The sequence below is a fragment of the Nothobranchius furzeri genome, chromosome 12, assembly GCF_043380555.1.
Source record: "Nothobranchius furzeri strain GRZ-AD chromosome 12, NfurGRZ-RIMD1, whole genome shotgun sequence".
NCBI classification, from domain to species: domain Eukaryota; kingdom Metazoa; phylum Chordata; class Actinopteri; order Cyprinodontiformes; family Nothobranchiidae; genus Nothobranchius; species Nothobranchius furzeri.
This window is the reverse complement of record NC_091752.1, coordinates 60,536,308-60,564,135: the sequence shown is the minus strand read 5'-3', so window position 1 is coordinate 60,564,135 and position 27,828 is coordinate 60,536,308. Positions and strand designations below refer to the sequence as shown.

Below are 27,828 nucleotides of genomic sequence, written 5' to 3'. Positions count from 1 at the left end.
TTATCGTGTCTTGTTAATCTTATAAATCCGGTTGTTTCTGCTGATTAGAATATTTCTAATGGTCTAGTTATAAGGTTTTGGTTTATCTACTGAGTTGTTCTTTTTTTGTTGAGTTTTGGTTGTTGTTACAATGTAATGTGATTGATGTTCACTAATTTAAAAAAAAGCTCTATAGCGCTAATGTAGCAAGATTATCATTAAAAAAATTTTTGTTGTTGGTTGTGTGATCTTCCTCAAAACTTACAGTAATAATTCATTATATTTTACATTATATGTTCTTGTGTCATTTTTTTAAATATACATACATTTTTTTCGTAATATAATATAGTTCCCCTTTAGTACCTTTTGCACAGGGGGCCATAATTAGTGCGACACACCCTTTTATCCACGTGCAGCCTTGGTAATCCTCCTTCACCTATGACGACCATCTGCCACATGCTACACTAAGTTCACGTTTTCTTTACAGAACTCCTCAAAACAGCTTTCTGCTGGTGGCAGAAAGACAGTTTGCACTTGACAAGAAGAACCAGTTTGCTGCTAAATTAAATAGACAATCGTAGAGCCTTTCTAGCCAATCAGAGGCGAGAAAGGCGGGTCCGGACTGAAGAGGCTGTATCCGTCCATCTCTTGCTACAGTCTCAGGTCCGTGTTTTCCAGGCGAGGCGCTGCTCATCTCGAACAAGGCCATTGCACACTTGTGTACTACGCACTGGAAGCCTAAGCGCACCTTATCCTAGTGCACTTTGCTGAAGACCGCAGTGCGAGTAATGACATTGGGCCTTTGAACACCGCTGAAGGAGCCATTACATTACTCGGTAGGTTGGAAGCACGTTGCATGTGTGTGATTATTCTGACAGGAATCTGTACAACCTGCATGATGTAGGCAGCTGTCTGAACGTCTGTGCAGCTGGACAGGTGTCGTGCCAATGTAGTAGTACCCCCTGCGTTGGGCACTGGTGTTATGTCGACTTGAGTTCCCCCTCTCACAAAGAAGAACCCTCACCCTGACGCCTAAACTAACCATAACCAAAAATGTATGTTTAGCACAATTATAATTTATGAAAGCACTCTGCGTGGGGCGATTTTTATATTTGTTTTTGGGTTGTGGGCAGGGTAAGGGTTAGGACACGCATTTTGGGGCTGGTTGGAGCCGAAACAGATCTCGAGGAGGTAACTGAATCTGACAGAACACCTGTACGCGCTCCCGACGCAGGGGCAATGCTGGTCATTTCTGGCGGGGATAACTGCTTTAGCTCGAGACTTTAACGCGTCTGCTTATAGTAAGACGATCGAAATGAGTCGGTCCAGTCCCGATGGAACGTTCAGCCCGAAACGTTCACGTCACCGGTTTTGTGCCATAAATGGACTCGCTTCCAAAAAATGATTAGCCACCGCGGGATCGCGCACGGTTAGGTAATTGCATTTCTAGACGAAATTCCCCAGGGTTTCGCCCCAAAACTCAGTATATCTAGCAATATGGACATACAGAAAGCAGTACCTCTTCCGGTACTTAAACAGATGCTCATAAATACATAAATTTAACCCTTTACTGGTGACCAGCACACTGTAATCAATTTTTGGCAAGGGGAATTATCTTTTATTTTTGCCATTTCTGGGGTGTTTATGAATGTGGAAGAGACCCAGCATCCTGTGATGGGACTAATAACATCAAGAGATAATAAATAAAGTAATATTTAGGTAAATTTAACCCTTTACAGGGGACCAGGACACTGTAATCAATTTTTGGCAAGGGAAATCTTTTTTTCTTTTTTTTTTTTTTTTGCTATTTTTGAGGTGTTTATGATGATACAGTAGACAGTATGAGTACAGTAACATCAAAAGATAATACATAAAACCTTTATTTGGTCAATTTTAGCCTCCATGAAAATCTGAGCGATTCAATCACTTTTTGGCAAGTAAAATGCCATTTTATTTGCCTACAATTAAATCATCAATAAACAATTTAAAGATATTTTGAGGCGTTTCTTATAGGTAAACAGGAGGGTGTAGTCTCTATTTGGCAAGTGACAATCTTAATTTTATGTGCTGAAGTGCTTTTATCTTGTTACTTTTAAATAGAGCAACGTAATGTATAGATAGTAACCTACACAGTGTCATTGTAAAGCCCAAGCTTGATCAGTTTAAATACTATTTTTCAAGTAAAAATGTGCCCCAAACTAGTTAACTGTGGCTCCATGTCAAGTGGACTAAAGAAAGGAAAGGGGGAAAAATCAAATCGCTGGAGAAATGTTTATTTACATTTATACGACGTTTACATTCAATACAGGGCGCCATTTTACATTGTTTATTTATTTTTTAGTATCAAGGCTGTAAAATAAAGAAAGCCAGTTCTTACCACAAACCATCTTTCAATCGCAAATATTGCAAAAAGGATTAATATATCCTCATTGTGAACGTTTAAGACAAATAGCAACACTTAAAACTACTTCCGAACTGGAAAAAACTAATATCTGCGATAAACATCTGTTTAAGTACCAGAAGAGGTTATCTCTGCTTTCTGAATGTCCATATTGCTTAGGGCTGCAACAAACGATTATTTGGATAATCGAATAATCGGATGGGGTCTCGACACGATTAATCGATTAATCGGATTACATGGGGAAATTTTTAAAAACTGCTAGGGAAACGTTATTTCTCTCCTTCCTTCACTTTATTTAACACAACATTATTAGAAAACAGTTCAATAGCAGAAAAACAACATGCCATCACCTAAATTGTCTTATAAGGTGTATAGACAGAGACCCTAAGCTACATCTATCTGTGACCTAAAATGCTTGGTCCAAGTTAAACAGCTTAAGGGCAATTCTCATCTGTTTTGTTTGATCTCATCTGTTGACATATATTTTAAATGTAATTAAACATTTGCTGTGAATTAATCAAAATTGATCACTATTTCCAAAAATGACTGAAAAAATACCAAATAAAACAAAAGTAAATGAATGCCATCCTCCTTGTGATGATGCCCTGGGCAACTGCCATAAAGTCACATCAAGAAATGCTGCTGATCATTCCAATGATCCCAAATAGACTCACATTAGGCCACATGAAAGCAACTGAACCCAAAAATATATTAACCAGTATATAACTGCACTCTCACACAACACGCCTGCAGCAACAGTTAGGACTCCTCCCTCCCTTTTAAAAGCGTTTTTGCTTCTGAGGACATTGTGGTTGTAAAACCACATGCTAGTAGTCTGGCCCCGGTGTGATCAACCAGTTTCTGCGGGAATGTGACGGCGGAACCAGGGCCAGATTAACACTTTGTTGTACCCTGGGCAACAATATTCAAGGGCTCCATCATCACGACCCAAGGATCACCATAATGTGGTCACATACAGAATATTTTACTGTAATATGCAGTAAATATACTCAATACTTGAATGCCTGACAACACGTAACCCGCCCAGAGTAACCTTTGACCCACCTCGTGTGGACTGACCAATGAGGAGAGGGTCTTAACTTGAGGCCCTCTCTTCATTGGTCATTCTGCATGAGACTGACTCTCAACTGACGTTCAGTCGTAGGCAGCGAAGCGTCTCTGTGCAGCGCAAAAGCCCGGGTGGACAGTTTGTTTAATGTAGGGTGACCATATTTCCATTTCCAAACAAGAGGACAGGGGATCTGTGCCTATGACGTCACACTATGGCAACGCCACACAAACCATGTTGGGACCCATTTTTTGTAAGAACTAAATTAATATCAGATTCTGCCAATTAAAGGGCTCTAAAACAATTCATATATAAATATTTAGCATATTTAATGCAAAATCAAATTTTTCTGCTTTAGTTCTGCAACAAGGTTTTATTAATAATAAATTATTATACCTTTTGTTTTACTACAGCATTGGTACGCTTCCTGTGCAGATTATTAAGGATGCTTGTTTCAGCTGTGAGATTAGACGATAGGATCAATGAAAAAATAAGTTGTCACACACTCCATGGAAACTTTCAGAGAATCTACAAATAGTGGCTTTCAAATGGTTTTGTTACTTTTTGCAAGTTTATAAAAGAAGCAGATGAGACAGCATGTCTGATAATTTAGTTTTTCATCTGATAATATTAGAACATGTCAGTAATGTCTGAGGGGCTTTTATAAACACTGTATAACTAACACTACTGGAGAGGGCATGAATTACACAGAGGCTTCTGGGGAGCCCAGTTATTGGGGGGGGGGGGGGGGGGGTCATTTTGCCTTGGCCCCCAAAATGTCTTGAAACGGCCCTGGGTGTGTGACTGAGTTTTGAAGGTGATCTGAATTGTATCAGATGTATAAATATGACATGTGTATAACTTATTGTTTTTTACTGGTAAAAACGTGTAGTGGTGATAAATCTACCTACATTTTACTTTTCAACACTTTGTTTTCAGCGCTTTGTTTCACTTTCAGCGCTTTGGGCTTCCTGACAGGGTTGTGGAAGGCGCTTTATAAATAAAGCTTTGATTGATTGATTGATTGATTGATTTTTTGTTTTTATTGAACTATTTTCCTGTCCTGTCTGTCTCTCATCTTCCTGCATCTCCTCTTAATTCTCCAGAAAATCTGTTGCCTGGATTCTTACCTTTTCACCTCATCAGTTACTTTTGAGCAGATCAAAGGGATCTCCTGACCGAAAAGCGCAGAGCGCGTTTTCGATGCTGCGTGAGGTGACATCACCACAGCACAGGTGATGAGCTCCGCAGTAGCGAGCTTCAGGCACAAATAAGACAGAAAATAGAGAAGATGTGCAGACAAGAACGATCGTGTGCTAATTATAGTTTTTTGGTTGCGCCACTTTGAGAATGGACCGTGCGCTGGAAGCAGCTGCCTGGATCGCTGTGCAACAATGCGGAACCGGTTCGCAGCAGCGCAAGTCTGCAGGCTCTCCCTCGCGCTGATCTGCCGCTACCGGCTCTCCCTCACGCTGATCTGCGGCTCTCCCTCACGCTGATCTGCGGCTCTCCCTTGCGCTGATCTGCGGCTCTCCCTTGCGCTGATCTGCGGCTCTCCCTCGCGCTGATCTGCCGGCTCTCCCTCGCGCTGATCTGCGGCTCTCCCTCGCGCTGATCTGCGGCTCTCCCTCGTGCTGATCTGACTTGCTCTGGTCTGCGCGCAACGGCGGGCGGGATTCGGGAAGGGGGGGGGGCGCTTTTGGAAGAGTTGTGCGACACAACGAATCGATGACGCAATTCGTTGCCAACGCTTTTAGTAATCGATTTTCATCGAATTTATCGATTCGTTGTTGCAGCCCTAATATTGCTAGATATGCTGAGTTTTAGGGCGAAATCCTGGGGAATTTCGTCTAGAAATGCAATTACCTAACCGTGCGCGATCCCGCGGTGGCTAATCATTTTTTGGCAGCGAGTCGATTTATGACACAACACCGGCCCCGATTCAGGCAAAACACAAATAATGCAAACAGATGGTTGGTTTAGAACTGGATGTTCAAACCGAGTCCACCTGACCCACCTGTAGGTGGCCCAGTCTGTGGTTCTGAACTGATTCTGCTGCTGTGTTTGGAACCTGGTTCGGTTTCATGACCCAGATCAGCCTGAGCTTCAGTGAGGTTGGTATCCAGAGGAGTCCTGTAGCTGCTGAACCAGCCCAGACCTGATTGCTGGTTCTGTGACTATTGGAGCCATTGGAGCCAGGTTAATAGGTTACACCAGGTCGTGTTCTGTTGGGTGGGTTCAACTGTTTGTGCAGCTGTGTATTGTGGGGAAACATCTCCACTTGTGCCTCATTGTTCCTGGTTATGGTTGGTTCAGGTCAAACTTGACTAACGTGAACAAAGCAGACAGGTTTCTCCTGAAACCCTCTCGTGACCTTTAACCGTAGTCTGAGATGGAGCTCTAGGTTTTATTATCCTTTTTCTGGTTGATGCTGACCTCTGGGTGAGCTGCTGTAATCTCTTCTGTGCAGACTGTCCTCTGGCTGAAACGTTTTAAAAACTTGGGAATGATGTTAGTCTCTGAAAATGATGGACTGTGACCCTTCCCAGGTCGATGGACAGCAACAGTTGCTGATTTCTTTTCTTCTTTTGTCACACCAGATAAACACAGAAAGGTTGGACCTGTCTTCATTTCTGTAAAAGAACACAAACATAGGGGATAAAGGGAGTAAAGCCAGAATAATGTGGTCAGGATGTCCTCCAGTCTACAGCAGCATAACTAAAGGGATGAGCCAGGATAACCTGAGCTCAACATAACTAGAAGAGTTCTACCAAAGGAAAGTCTGAGGCTGGACTATATTAGTTACCCGAATTGACCAATCAAAACTCCTCACACCACAAGTCACGTTCTCACATTAAAGCTGCTATAGCGAATCTACGGAACAGGCTAGGTTTTGAATGCAAACATGGTCATAGAACCCTCACCGCTCCCCTCAGATATTTTCCCTGAGATGCTTCTGCTGGACCCAGAACCCCACATTTCAAGAGGAAACAAGATGGCGCTAACTAGGGATGCACCGATCAGGTTTTTTGTTGCCGATCACCGATACCGATATCAAAGAATGCTGATCACCGATACCGATCACCGATACCGATCACGTGGATTGGCCAGAAATTTTCTACAACATTATAATGAGTGCTACAAACTACATAATCTGGGAATAAAGGAAATGCAACCTAATCTAAAATGGTCTGTATTAGGGTTGTCACGGTGTGAAAATTTAACCTCACGGTTATTGTGACCAAAATTACCACGGTTTTCGGTATTATTGCTGTATATATTTTTTTAAACGTGCTACATTTTCACACAATTAAATAAACCCTGTGTGTCAGGAAATATTGTCCTCAGTTTGTGTCTAAATTTTGCCTAAAATGTGTTATTTTGTAATTATGTTGTTTATTTGTTTACATTTTTCCCCTTTAGTCTTTAAAATACCAATATTTGCCTAAAACTTCTTATTTTGTCTGTTTGATGTCATCATTTTAAAAATATTAGTTCAGATGATACTCAGTACTCAAGTAGCCTTCTAATCAGATACTTTTTTACCCTTACTTGAGTAATAAACCCTATATCAGGAAAATATTGTCCTCGGTTTGTGTCCTTCCAGTGAGCTTTGCAGATGTGGGGAAATGTCATCAGGCAGTAATCATTGTTAAATTCATAATTATTCTCGGAGAGAGACCAACTCTTATCTGCCCCTGGGAGCCCCGTAATGCATAGCGTCATTTCAACATGGCGGTGTCCGCGACACGGTTTATATGCAGGTAGCGGCGCTGCGGCTGCTTTATATAGCGACTCGTTGCATTCTCCCTCAACCCAAATCCTCGGATCACGCATTTTAGCTAAAAAGCTAACGTTAACTTGCCTTGCGTTGACTGTAGAGTTGTGGGTGATGGTCACGCAGATGTGTCATGAGATTTGAAGCGTTGCTGCCTTTCACAGACACTTTTTCTGTACGTGCTGCAAACAGGATAGCCGTCCGTCTTCTATAAACTCCCTCGGCATTCTTCAAATATCTAAAAGGTGCCCCTAATTCCGACTTTGTCTTCTTTGAGGGATAAAAAATGTCCTCCTGAGCGCTGCCGTCTCCTCCTTTGGCCATTATTTCAGCTTTAGCTTCAAGAAAGTTTTGGTTGTAAACAGCAAAGCGAGCATGTGCCGCCGGTCCTGCAACTTCAGCAGATGATACGGTGGCTGGTAAGGGTCACCGCGCCTACACCGCAGCCACGGTAAACCCACCAAGATAATATAGTTTTTTTTTTTTTTTAAAAAACAAGACGGTTATTATTATTGTCAACTTTTTTTTTTTTTACCGGGGTTTACCGCTACACTGGTTACCGTGACAACCCTACCTGATCGGTCTGCTTTGATCTATTTTGAAAACTCCGATCAAAACCGATAGGGGCGCTATCGGCCAATTACGATCAAATGCCGATCCATCGGTGCATCTCTAGCGCTAACCACCAGTCGCTGTTTTCTACGTCCAAACGTCTTTTGTTGTCCGTGACTTCAAATGGTGATTTTCTATTTGGGACTCTGGTAGTTTGTCCTCAAGGTGAAGCGGTAGCAGCCGGCTGTTTCTCCTCTGATGTTATTGAGCGGAGATCCTCTCACACCTGCGGTGTTCTGTAGTTAAATACGTGAGTGTGTGATGAGTGGAGGACCCAGGGAAGTACGGTGATTTGGTGACACCAACTACCGGAGGGTCCAGTGGTTGCTTTCGGCCTGAAACGTGTTATAGGTTTTTAGACAGACCACTTCATTAATTTATCTTTTTTTAAATCTTCACAGTATATTTATAGCTGTGCTATGTTAGAACGTCGTTAAGAGTCAGGTGGGGCCTTTGACTCCTCTCTTCTCCTGAGACTTCTTTTGATGATATAGATCTTCGTCTCCCGTCCCCCTGCCACACCTGGTGTGGAGTGTGGTGCCTTGGTCTGCCTAAGTGTTCGTGGCTTTCGGGTCGGGGGTTTAAGATTTTTGGCATCTGCCTGATCAATCCCAGTGGCTGTCTGGTGGGAGGCTGCGGGCGGGCCTGTGGGATTGCCGCTGAAATCTCCCGGGACTCTGCCGGCTGCTGGTTGTGCCCCGGGGGCCATCCTCTGTGCCTCTCGAGGGGGGCGGGGGCCTTTCTGGTTGCAGTCTCCTTGGGGTTCCTGTGTTCTAGGGCAGCGCCTGGATCTCTTGGACTTGGAGCTCCCTCTGTCTCCTGCGCATCTTTGGGGGGCGGATCTGTGGTCCCTCACACTCTCTATTGGACGCTTTTATAGACATAAACAAGCGTGTGTACACACACAGGTGAGCATGGTGCTCTCAAAAGTATGGGCTTGGGGACGTTCAACACATGTCTTAAGGCTGTCGTTGCCACTAAATGCACTATGATTTATTTTCGTGTGATTGTTCAGTTAAACAATGTTGATTTTATAGTTCATCATCAGGCTGACGCAGTGACAGCTTGCTCCTGATGTATTGTTGTGTGCCCCATTTTTTTCTTCTACTCTTTCTCTTTCTGCATGTCTAGAAGCAGACTATTGTTCATTATTGTTTATTTTTATGGACCCCCCCCCCCACCACCACCACCTTTTGTCTTTTCCTTTCTCTTTCACCTCTGACTCCGTGTCTGGTCGGAATTACAATGCATTCAAAAACAATAACAATAAAGTTTTAAGTATCAGGCGTGACATTAAAAGCAGACGCTTTGATGCTCCACCTGAGAGTAAATCTGTAAGGCTTGTTACCAGCATTCAGACATCAATTCTGTTTGCTTCACAGCCAGACAGGACACGGTAAAAAAAAAAAAAGAACGTCGTTAAGAGGCATGAAAAAATGGTTGGAGCTGATTTGTTTTCCAAATTTGCCGTTGCAGCTTTAGTGAGGGGACTCACACACCGGGATTAGGAAACCATGGTCATATATCATCCTTCTGAGTTTTTCAATGGGACACCTGTTCATTGTGCTCAAAGACTTACTGACTTTGACAACCATCCTTTCTTAGGTGTTTCTTGGACATGTTGCCAGTCGTGGTGGTTCATGGAGGGGCAGGCCATGTTCCAAAGGAGCGATCAGAAAAGGCCACCATGGGGGTTTCCTCAGCAGCCCGGTCAGGATATCTGGTCCTCCAAGGAGGGGGCAGCAGTATGGATGCTGTGGTGGCGGCGGTGAGCCAGCTGGAGAACAACCCTCTCTTTAATGCAGGTATTGTACACAGAAATATTAAAACATGGCAAAGTATTGTACGCACACACACAAATGGTAAATGGTCTGTATTTGCATAGTGCCTTCTAGGGTTCTACAGCCCTCAACGGCATTTTTCAGCATAACCAGTCATTCAGCCATGCACACACACACGTGTAGTGGTGAGCTACAGTATAGCCACAGCTGCCCTGGGGCGTACTGACAGAGTCGAGGCTGTGGAACACAGATGCCACAGCTGACCACCTCCATCGGGAACGCAGTTTAGTGTCTGGCCCAAGGACACAACCTGCAAGCTCACAAAGTGGGTTCTTAACCCCTCTGCCACCGCCGCTCACATGTGAACACACAAAGAAAGAAAACAATCCTTTATATGGCTCTTCTCAAGATAAAGTCATGAGGCACTTCACAAAAAATAAATGAAAGTATTAAAAAGATTTCAAAAATTGATTAAAAATAGGTTTAAAAGGAAAAAGAAGAATAAAATAAAATTTGTGATAAAAATAATAATGTAAGGAAAGGGAGAGGGACAATGAATAGGAAGGAGGGATATCAGCCAAAGTTTCATCACTGCACTCTGGTTCTGCTGCTGCCGGTGACCGACGCCAAGCCCCTCTCCACATCTTCAGCTCGCTGTCCACCTTACGTCGACAGCGAGCTGTGCTGAGCTTGATTGATTTAGCTACCTCTGCGATGTGCGTAACGATAAAAATGTCAACGCATCTTCATGTCTCGTCTTCTTCCACCTATCCGGGTCCGGGTCGCGGGGGCAGCATCGCAACTAAGGAGTTCCAGACTGTCCTCTCCCCGGCCACCTCCACCAGCTGCTCCGGCAGGACCCCAAGGCGTTCCTGGTTCAGTTCTGAGATGTACTTTCTCCTTGGTGTCCTGGGTCGACCAGGGGGCCTCCTGCCGGCTCCGTCATTACCCAAAGCTCGTGACCGTAGGTGAGGACTGGGCGGTAGATCGAGAGCCTTGCTTTCCGGCTCAGCTCCTTCTTCGCCACAACAGACCGGTTCAGCATCCGCATCCCTGCAAGCTGCGTTTGTCTGTTGATTCACCATGTGTTTTTATTTCTGCAGTGAGCCATGAAATCTGGCCTTGCACCTCCTAGAGTTTGTCCTTTAAAAATCGTGGAAAATTCATTCTGTGGGATTACAGCATTGTTTGCTGTGGAAGTGTCTATGCTCCTCATGGAGAGGAACTGCTGCTTGACAGATTTCATTGGTCGTTGGCTCCCAGACACGCCCCTGTGCCACGATCATCTGGTTACAGTACTATTTGGACTCTGCCAAGATTCTTAAGAAAGCCAGGGAGCTGCAACAAATACGGATACACAATATGGTCTTGTCTGTCTTCCCTGGCCCCACTGCCAAGATAGCCCGGGCTTTTGCAGCGTTTAGCGACATTCGCTGCCAACTTTAGAACATTGAAGGAGCTCAGTTTGGTATCTTTCATCTGTCCAGTAATCGGAAGGCTGCTGGTTCGATCCCAGCTCTGACCAGAGAATGAGTATCCCTCCTTGCCTGCTGGTGGTGGTCGGAGGGACCGGTGGCGCCTGGAAACGGCGGTTTGACGACACTAATTTGCGATAAAGATTGACAAGCTGTAACTAATCTCACTCCTAATTTACATAAAAGACGACTTGATTTACCGACTGAATTGGGTCTAATTCACCTGTTGAATCAATTACAGACTCACAAAGATAGAGACAATAATGTTTATTTCTCACTAAATCAAATATTTACAAATAAATCACAATGTAGCCATAGAAATACTACTTGGTGTGTATGTGTGTGTGTGTGTGTGTGCGCGCACGCACGCACATCTGCTCTGACTTCTCGGTCCCCAGTGAGTCAACAAAAAAGTTAGTTTTCCTCTCCACTGTCGCTGCATGCTTGCTTAGTATGAGGATTGCCATAAAGACTCTGACACTAGTCAGTGACTCGATGCGACCTGCTGGGTTCCTTATATAGGAAACTTTTTACAGATTGGCTTAATGACCTGGGGCCTCATTTATAAAGCTTGCTTATGAACAAAACGGGGTTGGAAAACTGAGTAAGCAACTTTCCATGCAAACTTTAAGATTTATGAAAGAAAACAGCGTAAAATGTGCGCAACTTTAAGTTGACTAAGGACCTGGCTTACGCACATTTTGGACACGGAGAGCACCTGCAGTGCTGCTGCTGAGAAGGACACACCTATGAAATTCTGCAGCATTATCACTTGTACTGCTTCGTTTTCACACAGAACAAGACCCCCCACATGCACACACACGTGCGTGCACACACACACAGCCTGAAGCGCAGAATACGGAATGCAGAATATCAGCAGGGGGACAGATTGAGACAGAATGTTGTGCGTCTGTGACAGTGTGTGTCCTGTCACTTTGACCCGATTGATCACGTGCCCTGGCTACTAGGACAAGGGAGATCTCCGTTTAGCTGACTGGTTAGCGCACGTGACTTTGACCCCGGAGTCTGGGGATTGAATCCCCATTGGACCATTTTTTTTATATCCGCCACAGATCTCTCTGAAGAATTCACAACATTGACGGCTTCAGCAACGCTGTGCCACTCCGTGGATTTTCTCTTATTTGTTTTGCAAAAGCACTTCCTTTCATTTCTCCACCTCACCCACAGGTACCTCAACTTCTGCTTGTGAAATAGCGCTTCCTTGATCTGCGGTCGTGATCGAAATGCTGCAACGAGCCGGCTTATGTATGTGCATGAGATCCACAAGGCACTTTGCATCAACCATTTATAGCAGTAAGTGGGCGTGGTGAGGGTGGGGTGTGACTAAAATGCAGCTGAGAAACTTTCTAGATAGTCTCCGATTTATGAAGCGGAGATTGCGTGCAGCTGTGCGTACTCCATGTTGGATTGATCACAGACCTACTTGGCGTAAGTACATTTTTTTGGTGAGCTTAAGTACGGTTTTAGTGAGGATTCTACGCAATGTTTGATAAACGAGACCCCTGACCTGTATTGGAACGTGTACTGTGTGAAGTGCCTTGAGACAACTCTTGTCGTGATTTAGAGCTTTATAAATAAAGTGAACTTGAATTGTTTGTCAGGTAGTCGTTAATCCAGGAGATGGTGGAGGTGTCCACCTGTGTTTTCTGGAGTTTCTGACATAATAAATTCTATCTGCCCGCAATAACCACAGACCTGCTACTCTAGCATCAAACATCATCGAGTATGATGTACTTCATGATAGAAGGCATTCGTCAGCTACTGGCACCCAGGGGTTGGGCAGTGAGGGTAAGGGTGTTGCGCTGAACTCTAAACATTTTCTCTTTGTTTTGTTTGTTTTTCCATGCAAAGACCTTTTGTCTGGTGAGAGAGGCAGGGTATCTGCAGGTTAAAGGGAGCCAAATTTAAGACTTTTTAAGACCTTTTTTAAGGCCACTTTGACCAAATTTAAGCTATTTTTTAAATTTAATTTAAGCTATAATTTCCAGCTATTGCCTGGAACCGGTGCTAACCACGTCGTGAACGTGGGATTAGCCATCCAGTTACCATTAAAGTTGCACTTCCCCATGGTGCAAACTCCCACTAGCTTAACCAGCTAATGTGCTCATCTAAAAATAGCCCCCTTTCACAAACCAACCAAATGTGTACGGTTCCGCTTACGCCAACATCACACACAAAAAATGCTGTAGACTAACTAGAAATTCACGAAAATGTTTTAGAAATAAAATAATCTTGTTTATTGGGTCTTTGGTCATTTAAAACCTTTGGAAACTGTATTTAAGGATTATTTGTCATTTTTAAGGATTTTTAAGGCCTTAAATTTGGAAAAGCAAATTTAAGACTTTTTAAGACTTTTTAAGGACCCGCGGATACCCTGGAGAGGAGTCCCACAGCTGAAGGTCAGCTGACCAGACAGCAGTCAATCAGAAACATGTCCAGTCTGTAAAAACATTTTAGGTGATGTATTTTTAAGGAAAACTAGATTTAACGGGACAGTTTAGGTTTCACACCCTTCACCAGCTGCTGACCTGGTTGTTTTGACTCTAGTCCACTCTGGCAGCAGAACATTTCTGTTTCAGGGTGCGGCTCGGTGCTGAACGTTAAAGGAGAGGTGGAGATGGATGCCCTGGTGATGGACGGAAAAACACTGTGCAGCGGTGCCGTGTCTGCAGTACGGAACATAGCTAACCCTGTTGAGCTGGCAAGAATGGTCATGGACAAGGTACAGACACTGCCTAAAGAACACATTTAGTCCAAACTAAGGATAGCAGCCCAGAGTGGAGGAGCGATCTGTAGTCAGGCTAGTTGGGAGTTTACCGTGACAGATGTGTTTCTCTGATTTGTCCTCAGACCAGCCATGCATGTCTAACTGCAGAAGGAGCCAGTATGTTTGCCAGGTCCATGGGAGTCCCAGAGGTTCCTCATGAGTCCCTCGTCACAGAGTACTCTCGCATGCGCTGGAGAAAGAACCTGGAACCTGGTGCTGACCCTGTGGCGTGCCAAATGTGAGCCGTAACACTCAGCTCTGATTTACTCAGAAACAAACTAAAATCAGCGCTTCAGTCGGGTCAGCAGCTGAAATAACAAAACGGTCACAAGCCCAGTGGTTAGAGCCGACTAACTCTCGCTGCTGAAGGGAACGCCCAGATCTGGTTGGTCTTAGTCCCAATGGCAAACCAGCTACGCTGTTAAATGTCTACTAACCCAAATGTGTTATGAGACAGATGTTCTTGATCCAGTCTGACCCTTTAAAGGTGTGGAACTCTGAAAAATATTTTTAATGATCATTTCTGATTCTAACGGGTCGTTTTGAGTGTTTCATGCAGGCTGGACATGAAAATAGTCTCCTACACCTATCTCCTGCATTAGCTTCTGATAGAAAACAGACGGTGAAACTCTAGGATAGAAAAGCCCGACAGATCTACGTCACACTGTCACTTAACATTCATGGACTCACCCATCTTGACTCACGACGGGGAAGGCTGTTGTTGGTTTAGCGTCCAGGAAACAGCAGAGAACGTCTTGGCTAGTAGAAGCTAATCTTTAACATTAGCAACTCCACCACACAGCAGAACTCCTCCAGGCTTGTGTTGTTTGTGGAGATAAAACGTCAGCGTTGCAGAGCAAACAGTCAGCCATAGAGTCGTCTTGCAGTTGGCCAATCAGAGGATAGATGTCAGAATATCAGGAATTAAGACTAGATCCTGAAGCTTCTTTCTCCTCCAGCTGACTAGTACATTCTGAAGCAGGTCAATCTGGGCTTTTAATCCCTGGGGTAAGATTTACAAGGCATTCGTTCCTACTAGAGACCACTGCAAACATATGGATTAAACGAGTGAACCACACCTTGAGGCGAAGCTGCTGAATAACTTGATTTATTTGAACATTACAGTCCAAGATCGGCCGCATGTTTTCTTCAAAGGTTGCAGAAGGAATGAGTGCTTTTCCCAAGGTGTGACTGCTTATGGTCCTGTGTCCCTGTGATGGACTTGAGACCCGAGACCTGATTTATAAGCTTGCTTCAGCACAAAACGGCGTCTGAAAATTGCACAAGTCATTTTAAATGTAAACATTTAAAACACACACACACACACACACACTTGCAATAATTGTCTGACACGCGGCAGCTCGCCCAGTGTTAACTTACTATTTTCACTTCGTGGCACTGCCCCACACAGCTCAGCGCTTCAACGCTGTTCCACTACCAAGGCAATAAAACATTTTTCCAAAACTCCATCTAGTCTTAGTGAATTTGCGGTTTCTAGACTCCGTTTGGGTCATTTGTCGTGGCAGATGTTCCTGGAGGTTTTGGTGGTAAGGCACCCCCTTTCACTCCCTCTGGGTGACTCTGGGAGGTCCCGTGCTTATGAAGCGTTTATTTTTGCTGCTGCTTACTTTAGCAACATGCACCCAAACATTTTTAGTTTAAAGACCACTCACATCACCTATGTGATTTCCTCCTCAGGGGGAAGATGGGCACAGTAGGAGCCGTGGCAGTCGACGTGGAGGGTAACGTCGCGTGTGCAACTTCCACTGGAGGAATGATGAACAAGATGGAGGGTCGGGTAGGCGACACCCCTTGCATAGGTGAGCCTTCACACCTGAGACGGCGTTTCTTCTTCCAAAACGACTGAATATTAAAGGTGTTTTTGTTGAGCCTTGCACAGGAAGCCTGATGATTGATTAGCAAAACAAACAGTTAGCCTTCAGCTGGGTGACCTCTGACAGAAATCTATTTGGTGTTTCACACGTGTTCGTCTGGAGGACGTCTCATTTTTCCAGATAGCTGACCTTTAGTAAATCGGAGGCAGCTGGAACTGAACCCCGGACTCGTGCTGATGGTGCAACAAGCAGTTCAATAAAAGTTCCTGCTGCTCTCATGGTCCGTGGACAACAAGAATGAAACTTCCTGTGGGCTTTACCAGGAGTTACCAGTTAACAGGGCTCCCACTTGTCTTAAAAACTCTTAAAAGCATTGAATTTAGAAGTCTTTAAAAAGTCTTGAACTTTGACAACTGTGTGTAAATTCTCTTTTACTGTATTTGTCCTCTAAAGTTTAATCTGTCAACCACAATCATTCTTATTAAAAAACGTAGCATAAATAAAGAGTAGTGGAACCAATAATGGAGAACGCAGCGCAGCCTCGGGTCAAAATGGCTCCAGTGCTACAGCAGTGGTAGAAAACGGTAAGCCTAACACAGACCTCCAGCAGAGGAGAAGCGCAGAACATCTCAGGAGACCATGAGAAAGGGTGACTGGTGCCCAGGGCGGGGGCCACGACGCTGGACCTCTTTGGGACTGCGTGGAAACATTCTGCAGGAAGCAATGTCAGAAAAAAAGTATTTAACTGTTCCACATGACTAGTCTCAAGTCACGTTATCCTTTCAACAACACTCCTCTGCAGTTCGTGGATGAACATGCTAAAAAACTCAAATGTTTGGGTGCATGTTGCTAAAGTAAGCAGCAGCTAAATGCAACACCAGCGAGAAGATTTGTGCCACCAAAATCAGGAGTACCAGCAATTTAACAAAGCACCTCGTCATGCAGGGCATCATCTTCAGGGCTGAAACATGGAAAGTCTGCAAAACTGCAAAAAAGTAAACCCGAATCTAGGGCTGCAACAACGAATCAATAAAATCTGATGAAAAATTGCACTGGCAACACTTGTCGTCATCGATCTGCTGTGTTGTGCAACCTTTGTGTTACAGTCAATGCACACAGCTCATCTGATGCGGCAACAGAGCAGACTGAGGCAGATCAGAATGAGAGAGGTATACGTGTAATTATTGTGTAAGGAAGATGCCTTTTACTGGCTCACACTGTGCTAATCTAGGTGTTGTGGACGAAAACAGAAACCAGCAGAGACATTGAGGCAGAAACGGTCCAAAGTTTGGTATCAAAAGTGTAACTACAAGCAGATTAGCTAAAGCTAGTGGGTAGCAGGCTCACGGTCAAGTGGGTTCAGAAAAAACACGATGGTTGTGAAACTAAGAACATCTAAACTCTACAAGCAGAAGAAAAGTCCCACCATCATCCTGTTCATTAGCTGCAGCACAATGGAGCATGGGTCTCGTTTATCAAACATTGCGTAGAATCCTTACTAAAACCCTACTTAAGCTCAGCAAAAAAAAAAGTACTTACGCCAAGTAGGTTTGTGATCTATCAAACATGGAGTTACGCACAGCTGCACGCAATCTCCGCTTCATAAATCACAAACTACCTAGAAAGGTTCTCAGGTGTTTCTGGATCACGTCCCACCCTCACCGCACCCACTTTCTGTCATAAATGGTCAATGCAAAGTTTCTTGTGGATCTCATGCATATACATAAGCCGGCTGTTGCAGCGCTCCACCATTAACGATGGCGACCGCAGAGCAAGGAAGCAATAGAAGAAGAAGAAGAAGAAGAAGAAGAAAGTATCATTTCTATAGCACCTCTCAAGATAAAAATCACGAGGCGCTTCACAAAAACAAAAAATGTAAAAATATAAAATGCATTTAGAAAATGTTTAAAAATATATTTAAAATGAGCAAAAATAGGCAATTGTGATTAAAAAAGTTAAGAAAGAGAGAGAGTGAATAGGAAAGAGGGAAATCAGTGGATCCTGAGGAAGGTGGAATAGGTGGGGAGAGCAGAATAAAGAGAGAGTGGTGAAGAAGGTCATACAAAAGCCAGCTTGAACAAGTGAGTCTTCAGCTGCTTTTTAAAGGAGACCACTGAGTCCACTGATCTCAGGCTCAGGGGGAGAGAGGTCCAGAGTCTGGGGGCCACAGCAGCAAATGATCTGTCACCTTTGGTCTTTAGCCTGGTGCTGCACAACCAGTAGGCTTTGGTCACTGGACCTCAGGGACCTGCTGGGGGTGTAGGGACTAAGAAGATCACCAATGTAAGATGGTGCTTGTCCATGTAAGGCCCTATAGACCAGAACCAGGATCTTGAAATGAACCCTGAAGTTGACTGGCAGCCAGTGATGCTGGAGGAGAAGCGGGGTGATGTGGGTGTGTTTGGAGGACTTGGTCAGAAGCCGAGCACAGGCATTCTGAACCACCTGTAGACGGTTCAGGGAGGTTCTGCTCAGACACGTGAAAAGAGAGTTACAGTAGTCTAAGCGTGAGGAGATGAAGGTGTGGATAACTGTCTCAAGTTCAGAGCGGGACAGAATGGGATTCAGCTTTGCAATGTTCCTGAGATGGAAGAAGGAAGAGCGAACAAGAGAACTGACATGAGAATCCAGGGTGAGAGCTGGGTCAAAGGTCACGCCAAGATTCCTGACGGAAGGTTTGGTGTGAGAAGCAAGCTGACCAAGAGAGTCTCTGACTTTGGGAACCAGCTTGTCTGGGGCTCAGATGAGGATCTCAGTCCAATGTTCATTCAGCTATAGAAAGCTCCCAGCCATCCAGGTTTTAAAGGAGTCTAAGCAGGTGTGTAACAGCTGCAGCTTAGACATCTCATGGGGCTTAAAGGAGATGTACAGTTGGATGTCATCTGCATAAAGATGGTAGGAGATTCCTTTGAAGGAGCTCAGGATGTGCTGAAGAGGTTCTCCGAATAGTTCTCCGAAGCAGAAATTGAGGTACTTGTGGGTGAGGTGGAGAAACGAAAGGAAGTGCTTTTGCAAAACCAATAAGAGAAAATCCACGGAGTGGAACAGCGTTGCTGAAGCCGTCAATGTTGTGAGTTTTTCAGAGATCTGTGGCGGATATAAAAAAATGGTCTGATCAGAATTCGATCCCCAGACTTCTGGGTGAAAGTCATGCGCGCTAACCAGTCAGCCAAACAGAGATCTCCCTTGACCAAGTAGCCAGGGCACCTGACCGGTCAGGTCACAGTGACAGGACACACACACTGTCAGAGATACATGACATTCTGTCTCAATCTGTCCCCCGCTGATATTCTGCATTCCGTATTCTGCACTTCAGACTGTGTGTGTGTGTGTGGGGGGGGGGGGGGGTTGCTTTGTGTGAACACAGAGCAGTACTATTGATAATGCTGCTCGATTTCATAATTTTATCCTTCTCAGCAGCAGCACTGCAGGTGCTCTCCATGTCCAAATTGTGCATAAGCAAGGTCCTTAGTCAACTTAAAGTTGTGCACATTTTTCTGCTACGTTTTCTTTTCTAAATCCCAAAGTTTGCGTGGAAAGTTGCTTACGCAGTTTTCCGACCCCGTTTTGTGCGTAAGCAAGCTTGATAAATGAGGCTCCTGAACCGCTGCAGTCAAGTTGCTGCTTCGAGTCTGCTCTGCCCAAAACAGCTGAAAGAATACGGCAAGCCACTGTAGATTTTAATTCATAAACCCATCTATCTGTGAACATAATTTAAACTGAATTATTATTAACTCGTACATAATAGATATTGTCACCATTACATTTTAAGCAGTGGAAAACAAATGTTATTAGCATTTCCAGTTGCTTGCTACTGAACATGTTAATGAAACAGATAAAATTTTACTGATCATAGTTTAATTATGCATATATTTGGGTGATGGCTTGTTGTTTTAGACGCTAAAGGAAGGAGAGAAAAAATGTTTTCCTAGCAATGATAAAATTAGAAAAATGAAAAATGTCTTTATTTCTTTCCTGATCAGGTTTTTTTGCACTCGAGTCTAAATCATTTGATTTTGAGAATCTGCTGATTCAGACTATCAATCTGATACTTCAGTAAAGAAAGCGGAGAAACAGATCCAGGATGTTTCTTATTTTTATTTAATGAACTGTTTTTTTTAACATTTAACAACTCTGTTAACAAACAGAGTGCAATTATGTTCTGTTGTTAAAATGTTTCCCTAGAAATCTTTACATTTTCACATTTAATCCGATAAATCGAGTCTAGATCCCATCCGATTCATCGACGATCCAAATAATGGTTTGTTGCAGCCCTACCCGAGTCCATCACCATCCACAGCTCTGGAGGAGTCTGAGGATGGAGGCTGAGGAAAAGGACATAAAACCAACTTAGCTGCTGTTTACCAGCATTATAAATGCAGCTCAGCAGGGTGGTTATTACTGCTATTACTGACATGGAGGGAAGTATTAATGAAGGCTTTTTTATACATATATTTACACATATATTTACATTGTGTGCCTTTAATGTTTGCGCTGTAGCTTTTCTCTGTTTTTGCTTAGAAAAACATTTAAATAAAGTCTAATATAAACAAATATAATGTAGTAGGGGTGTAACGGTACGCTAAACTCGTATTCGGTTCAGTGTTTTGAAGGGCACGGTTGGATGAATTTTTGGTATATTATTATTAGATTTATTTATTTAATATCTGAAGCGGCCCCTGTAGTGAGCAGAACCAGGTGTCATCCAGGCTGCTGATCTAGCATGATGTCTTTAATTATTTCACAGGGTATTTGCGCCACAGACATATATACGTAGATGCCCCTTGGACTGGCGCTGTCTATTGGAGATGGCGTAACGGCCGACCACCATTTTTAGCCCCCAGTGCATTCATTTCTACTGAGGAAGGTTCTTACACAACTAAAAATGCCTTTTATCAGCTTTTTCACAAAATCAAACACAAGGTACGGCATGATAATTAAAATACAAATAAAATTAAATAAAAATGAATATTAAATATAAAATCCTATCAGGTAGGCTAGAAAAGTCACTAGTAATCCCACATGATCTGTTTCAATAGTACGCTGGTTGTTGTAACCGTAGGCTGCACAGAAACTGGTGTAGTTTTTAAATCACACTTGAAAACTCACTACTTCAACCTAGCTTATATAACATAATTATGACCATCACTTACATCTGCATTGTTTAAAAATGGACTTTACAATATCAACTTCCATACTATTGAGGTTCTTTTTTAAAATGTTTTTCTAATTTTTATTCACCCTGTGTCTTATTGATTTTTAGCTGTTAGCTTTTGGGAATTTTGTTCTATTTCCTTTTTATCTTTTATCTGTGTTCGACATGTTTGTATACCGCCGGTTTGATTAACTAACATCTTTAGTGTACAGCGCCTTGTTTGGTTGTAATGCCTTGTGAATGCGCTTTATAAATAAAATTGGATTGGATTGGATTGGATAGTTGCTCGTCTGCATTGACTGTGGAGAGCGAGGAGACCCATCCAATATGGCGGTGATCAGTGCTGGACTGACCATAGGGCATAGCGGGCAACTGCCCGCTGGGCCGACCCTTTCATCTTTTATGGGCCGGTGTCTGTTTTTTTTTTTTTTTTTTTTCCTGGCCTCTAGTTGTTGCGGACAACTTGCCCGCGCCGCCCCACGCGACGCCTCGTAAAAGTTGGTGGATTGGCCAATTGGTCATAATACACTCTGGGCTGGACCAATAGCCAGAGGTCTGATGCACCCGCCAGTTGTTTGTGAATCTCAGTAAACAGACAGACGAGCTTAACAAAATGGAGAACAAAAAACGGAAAGGAGAAGCGGAGAAAATTCGACTAAAAAAGAAACTGGCCCTTCAGGCTGATGCTGGCACATGTGTTAAAATCTCACAGTTGTTTGGTAGTGAAGGTTCAAGTAAAATCAATTTAGGAAGTGATGGAGCCTCAGCCCAGCGACAGGTTGGAGAAGAAAAGAGGGAGGAGGAGGAGAAACCCGAGCCGGTGTTGTGCCATAAATTGACTCGCTGCCAAAAAATTATTAGCCACCGCGGGATCGCGCACGGTTAGGTAATTGCATTTCTAGACAAAATTCCCCAGGATTTCGCCCTAAAACTCAGCATATCTAGCAATATGGACATTCGGAAAGCAAAGATAACCTCTTCCGGTACTTAAACAGATGTTTATCGCGGATATTAGTGTGGCAGTGTTTGTGGCACCCTGCGCAGGAGCACGAGGACGTGCTTGTGGAAAGAGGGAGGAAGATGTGGCTGTGTGAGCATCCTGTCACAATGTCCCGATTGATGATGAGCCCTGGCTACTTGGCTAAAGAGATGTCTCTTTGGCTGACTGGTTAGAGCGTATGACTCTTACCCGGGAGTCTGGGGATCGAATCCCCTCCGGGCACTCCTTTATGCACCTTGCCACATTAGTTTTTCCAGTTCGGAAGTTGTTTTAAGTGTTGCTATTTATCTTAAACGTTCACAATGAGGGTATATTAATCCTTTTTGCAATATTTGCGATTGAAAGATGGTTTGTGCCACAAACTTTGTGGTAAGAACTGGCTTTCTTTATGTTACAGCCTTGATACTAAAAAAATAAATAATTTAAAATGGTGCCCTGTATTGAATGTAAACGTTGTATAAATGGAAATAAACAATTCTCCAGCGATTTTATTTTTTCCCCTTCCTTTCTTTAGTCCACTTGACATGGAGCCACAGTTAACTAGTTTGGGGCACATTTTTACTTGAAAAAAAGTATTTAAAATGATCAAGCTTTGGCTTTACAATGACACTGTGTAGGTTGCTATTCATTACGTTGCTCTATTTAAAAGTAACAAGATAAAAGCACTTCAGCACATAAAATTAAGATTGTCACTTGCCAAATAGACTACACCCTCCCGTTTACCTATAAGAAATGCCTCAAAATATCTTTAAATTATTTATTGATGATTTAATTGTAGACAAATAAAATGGCATTTGTCAAAAAGTGATTGAATCGCTAAGATTTTCATGGAGGCTAAAATTGACCAAATAAGGGTTTTATGTATTATCTGTTGATGTTACTGTACTCATACTGCCTACTGTATCATCATAAACACCCCAAAAATGGCAAAAAAAAAAGAAAAAAAAAGAAGATAATTTCCCTTGCCAAAAATTGATTACAGTGTCCTGGTCACCTGTAAAGGGTTACATTTACCTAAATATTACTTTATTTATTATCTCTTGATGTTATTAGTGCCATCACAGGATGCTTGGTGTCTTTCACATTCATAAACACCCCAGAAATGGCAACAAATGATCATTTCCCTTGCCAAAAATTGATTACAGTGTCCTGGTCACGTGTAAAGGGTTAAATTGACCTAAATATTACCTTATTTATTATCTCTTGATGTTATTAGTGGCATCACAGGATGCTGGGTGTCTTCCACATTCATAAACACAGAGTCCTGGTCACCCATAAAGGCTTAAATTGGCATAAATATTACTTCATGTATTATGATGCTGGGTGTGTTCCACAATCATATTCGAATAAACGTGAAAATATTCTGTCCGAATATCTGTTTCTTGTTATAAATATAACAGCTAGAAGGATTTACAGTTAAAATAGGAGAAACACGTGACTCCCCAGGAAGGGTCGTAACACCACTTGCCTCATGCACATAAGTGAACAAATCAAAGCAGCATGGAGACACTCCGTCTCCAACCACCTCTCAGGCAGCAGCCTGCACTCCCAAGTTCTACACGTCACCAGAACATAAACAACCGCAACACAATAAAAGCAGTGTTATACAAAATGGAAGGCCTGTAGTGTTTATTCTCTTACAGTAACAACTTATCAATTTTTTGGAGGAATTTGAGAATTTTTTGGCTTTTATTAATTGTGCAATAGAAAAGTAATCGCTAGATTAATCATCTAAATAGTCATTAGAATAGTCGACTATTCGATAAAATAATCGTCAGAATAATCATTTTAAAAATAATCAGTTACCCCCAACCCTACTTTTTAGAATACCAGGATAGGAAGGATGGTGTAGGTTTACGTTTATTAGATTGATACATAAATACTACCAATAAGAAAGTGTACGTTGGTGTGTGTCAGAAACAGCGTAAGGCTTAATGTCTTTTCCAAAAAAAACAGGTGATGGGCCGGTCTCCAGTCAAAATGCCCGGGCTGAATTTTTGTCCCAGTCCAGCCCTGGCGGTGATGCTGTTACACTCTCCAGCGCCCAATGGGGCATCTACGTATTCATGTCTATGATTTGTGTAGCTCACTCTCATACAGACGAGTGTTGTGTTTGACTCGTTTTTATTTCTTAAAAACTCACCTCACACCGCGCACAGTTTCTTCTTTAAAACTCGTATTAAATAACGAGCGTCCTCCGCGCCGTGTTTTTCATTGTAAGATGAAAACTTTACATCAGTTGTCACAGTGGAAAAGTTTAGCAGACATGTTTGTTTACATGTTTGCCGCTGCGTGCCTGCACACTGTGAGAGAAGGGAGGGAGAGGCGACACAATGCTCAGTCTCTGCAGACTCCACAGCAGCGGCGACAGCCAGCTGGTCTGATCCGCTCTGAAAGACGCTGATCAGAATTTGAAGATCACATTTTTTAAATAAAGATTGGGCACATGCAGTCATCATGCGTTACCCAATACAGCGTTTGTGCAGAAACTTGCCGAGGAACTTTTATCCGCTGCACTTAACCCCCAAATTCCACTACCTCCGCTCCGCTCCGACACGAACGCCGGAGCAAAATCGGTCCCGTTCTAGTCAATCAGAGCAATTCCACTACTGCGGCCGTGCTCCGGCAGTGCGGCGCCGTGCGCCGCCCTCTGTTCCGGCGTCCGGCAAAAATAGAATCGATCCTATTTTTGCCGGACGCCGGAGCAGCTCCGCAGTAAATGGACAGAAATTACAAACGCCCAACAGGAAAGGGAGCGAGCACAACTTCCGTTTTTCACAATAAATCGATAAACAAAAGGCGTTTTTTGTTTCATATGAACAGGTTTAACAACTTTTAACAACTATCAGTGGCGGCTGAAGTTTAAATGCACAAAAGTAAGCCATAAATACAGTTTCTACTATCAAAGTAGTCACACTTTGTTGATCCAAACACTGCTGATCTCTCAACACAAATGATGGGCAGATTAAACAGTTCGTGCCGATGCTTCTCCCACACAACGGGTGTTTGGATCTAACTTCCGCGTTTATTGCTCGGACTGTATTGCAAGATCTCGAAAATCCTGCACATGCTTGTTTGCCCACCTCAGGTCTCCGCACCGGAGCGGAGCCGTTGTAGAGCGGGTACCAGTAAAAATTGAGTTCGGAAGCGAGCGGCTGCGGAAGGCGCGGGCGGACCGGAGCGGAGCGGAGCGGAGGTAGTGGAATTTGGGGGTAAATCAAGCAAATGTGTGAAAAATTCATTATTTAACGGAACAAATAAACCGAAACGTTATGCAAGTGGACCAAACTGACCTGCCCGAACCGAAACAGTTCAAATAACCCCCGTGAACGTAACACCCCTATAATATATTATAAACAATAAGAACAAAACCTTTAGGTAGTTTATTTTCTCCTAAAATATAAAAATATAGATGTCAACAACAGCATCTTAAAGGTACCACCATCAAAAACCTGGTTAAAGTAGTCGTATCAAGAAGTATCTCCTGGTACCCAGACCAACTGATGCTGTGTTTTACATTACCATAGCTGCCCTTTCTGTGAACGCTCAAACCGCTCTGTTGCAGTTCCCTACTGTGTTTTAGTAAAATAGGATAAACCAGAAGTAAAACAGTTTTTTCCTGTAGAGCTGTGAAACAGTTCTTGTTTTTGTATATGCCATCTTGAAAAGGTCTTTAAAGGTCTTGAAACCTGTAGGAACCATGACTAAACATCACCTCAGATGTAATTCATTAAGCAGATCAGCAGGAGTCAACAGCTGATCGCAGCCGTCAGTTGGTTCGAGCTGGTGGTGTAAGAAAGCCTTTACCAGCAGCCATGAGGGATTCCCAAGTGTTACACCAGAGGAATACAGCTAAGGAATTCTGTGCAGAGGTGTATCAATCATTATGGTTTTGTGCTAATTTAAACAGATGCACAAAAATGCAGGGAATCATATGGAGGTGGTAGTCAGTCTTCCAGAATTTCATATCAAAGCAGTAAAAAGGCTCAATAATGGACCTGGCCCATGAACCTCCACTTTCCTGCCCACAAGCCACGATGCTTTCACACTACCAAGGCAGCGCGGTATCTAAGGAGGACCACCGCCCTCGTGTGAGCTCCACAACAGAAACGGTTCAGTCTTCTCCGTGTTACAGTCTCTCATCTGAGCGAGCCACGCCTTTTACTTTCACTTTCAGAGCTGCTCCTTCGTCTGCAGTTTTTCAGGTATGAAAAAGAGGTGTGGTCTAAATTCTCAGATAAAAGAAAAGTGGAAAATAGACTGTTCAAAGATGGATGGAAAGAACAATTTGCCTTTATTCTTCCTCCATCCAGCACCAGACCCATGTGCTTAATTTGCCAAGAGACCATTTAAGTGATGAAGGTTTCCTATTTGATACGTTACGAGACCAGGCATGAGGACTTTAAAGATGCATTTCCTCAAAAACCTGGTTTTCTGAAAAGGTAGCCTAACACACTTAACTCTAAGCCCTGCTTTTAGCACCCCTCTGTGTTTGTTATTAATGATCTGTGGTCAAAGCAAAAATTAAACCTATCTCTTGGTTGTGCGTTCATCTGTCTAACACCTTAAAGTCCCACTCCAATAATCTTTTGTAGCCATTTGAATAGTTCTCAGTGGTCTTTAAACTAAAGGTATGCTGTTTTTAGCCAAAGTCCCAAAACCTGTGCTGTTTTCTAGTACTTAGTTTCTAGAATGTGGCATTAGCTCATTAAAAATTCGCCTCTGGATTGTGGGCGGAGCCGAGGACAGGGACACTCTAGTGAGGCTCTCGACTTACATGCAGGGGACCCGGGTTCAAATCCAGGCTGGGCCAGATTAAGTTGGACCGAGCTCGCTCGCACACAAGCTAGTCAGACAGGACAAAGCAGTGCACCGGGCAGCAGGTGGAGGAGAGGATCAGACAGTGTTTTATTATTAATAAAATGTTACAGTCAGCTGAAACTGTTGAGAAAAGTTGGTTCAAACTAAATAACAGGAGATGTTCAGAAAATTTGGAAGTCGGTGCTCATCATGTGTTCATTAACAAACCACACCTCATCTCATCTACGTTAACGTGTTTTTACAAAGATTATTTAACTGAGGATGTTTTTCTACTCAACATCAGTCTCCTTAAACTCAAACCAGGTCTGATTAACCGATGTTACCCTGTCTTCTTTACGAGCACGTCTCCATCCACCTGCTGCAGAAACAGCTGCTGCGTTCACAGAAACGAGGATCTGTGCTGCAAACCCGAAATGAATCTGCGTGTTTCCAGTACAGAGTTGAACACGTTTGTTGAATGATTTGTGTAATAATCAGGTTTTTATTTTACTTCCACAAAATGCAAGTTCTGGATTAGATATTACTGAAACGAGGACGGCTTGCCATCATATTTAAATGTGTTAATTAGGCCGTCATTTTTAAAGTCAGGTAGTCTAAATGATGGTGGGGAGGCTCGCCAGCTGTTGCGCACATGTGCAGCGGGGATTATTTTACTCCAACAATGCTGTGTACATGCATATCAATCGGAATGATGATCGGACAAAACCGCTTCTCTCAATCGGATTGAAATTTCATTCTGATCGGGCTGAATCAGATCAGAACATTCCGATTGACATGTTTACATGCAGAATTTTTGATCTGATTGGGCTTTCAGTCCGATTAAATGTGTGCATGTAAACGTGGCTACTGTGACACCAGAGCTGGCTCTGTTGGAGCTCATTTGAGCGACCAGATTCTACAAAATTTTCATGAATAAACTCTTCTTAGATCTATGGCTCATATTAAACCAAAACCAGAGCGCACCGCAGGAGCGAGCTTGTAATGAGCATGTGTGTTTTTATCGCTTGGGCGGTGTGGAGCGGTGGAGAAAGCGTTTCAACCACAGAACCGACTGGAATACTGATGTAACACCGGAGCGCAGAGGTGCGGGTTTCACTTAGAAAGGAGAGGGCATACACAGCGAGAGAAACACAG

The 27,828-nt window shown here is 43.3% G+C and overlaps 1 protein-coding gene across 2 annotated transcripts in view; it reads left to right on the top strand.

Moving 5' to 3' along the window:
• Positions 1–432: 432 nt before the first annotated feature.
• Positions 433–27,828, top strand: part of asrgl1 (asparaginase and isoaspartyl peptidase 1) — a 43,060-nt gene continuing 15,664 nt past the window's right edge. For both annotated transcript variants that reach the window (XM_015941682.3, XM_015941681.3), the window contains exons 1-5: positions 433–815; positions 9,445–9,644; positions 13,696–13,838; positions 13,967–14,121; positions 15,582–15,703. In XM_015941682.3, the coding sequence (XP_015797168.3) occupies positions 9,458–9,644; positions 13,696–13,838; positions 13,967–14,121; positions 15,582–15,703 (607 nt within the window). In that variant the 5' untranslated portion in view covers positions 433–815; positions 9,445–9,457. The remainder of the gene's footprint in view (positions 816–9,444; positions 9,645–13,695; positions 13,839–13,966; positions 14,122–15,581; positions 15,704–27,828) is intronic.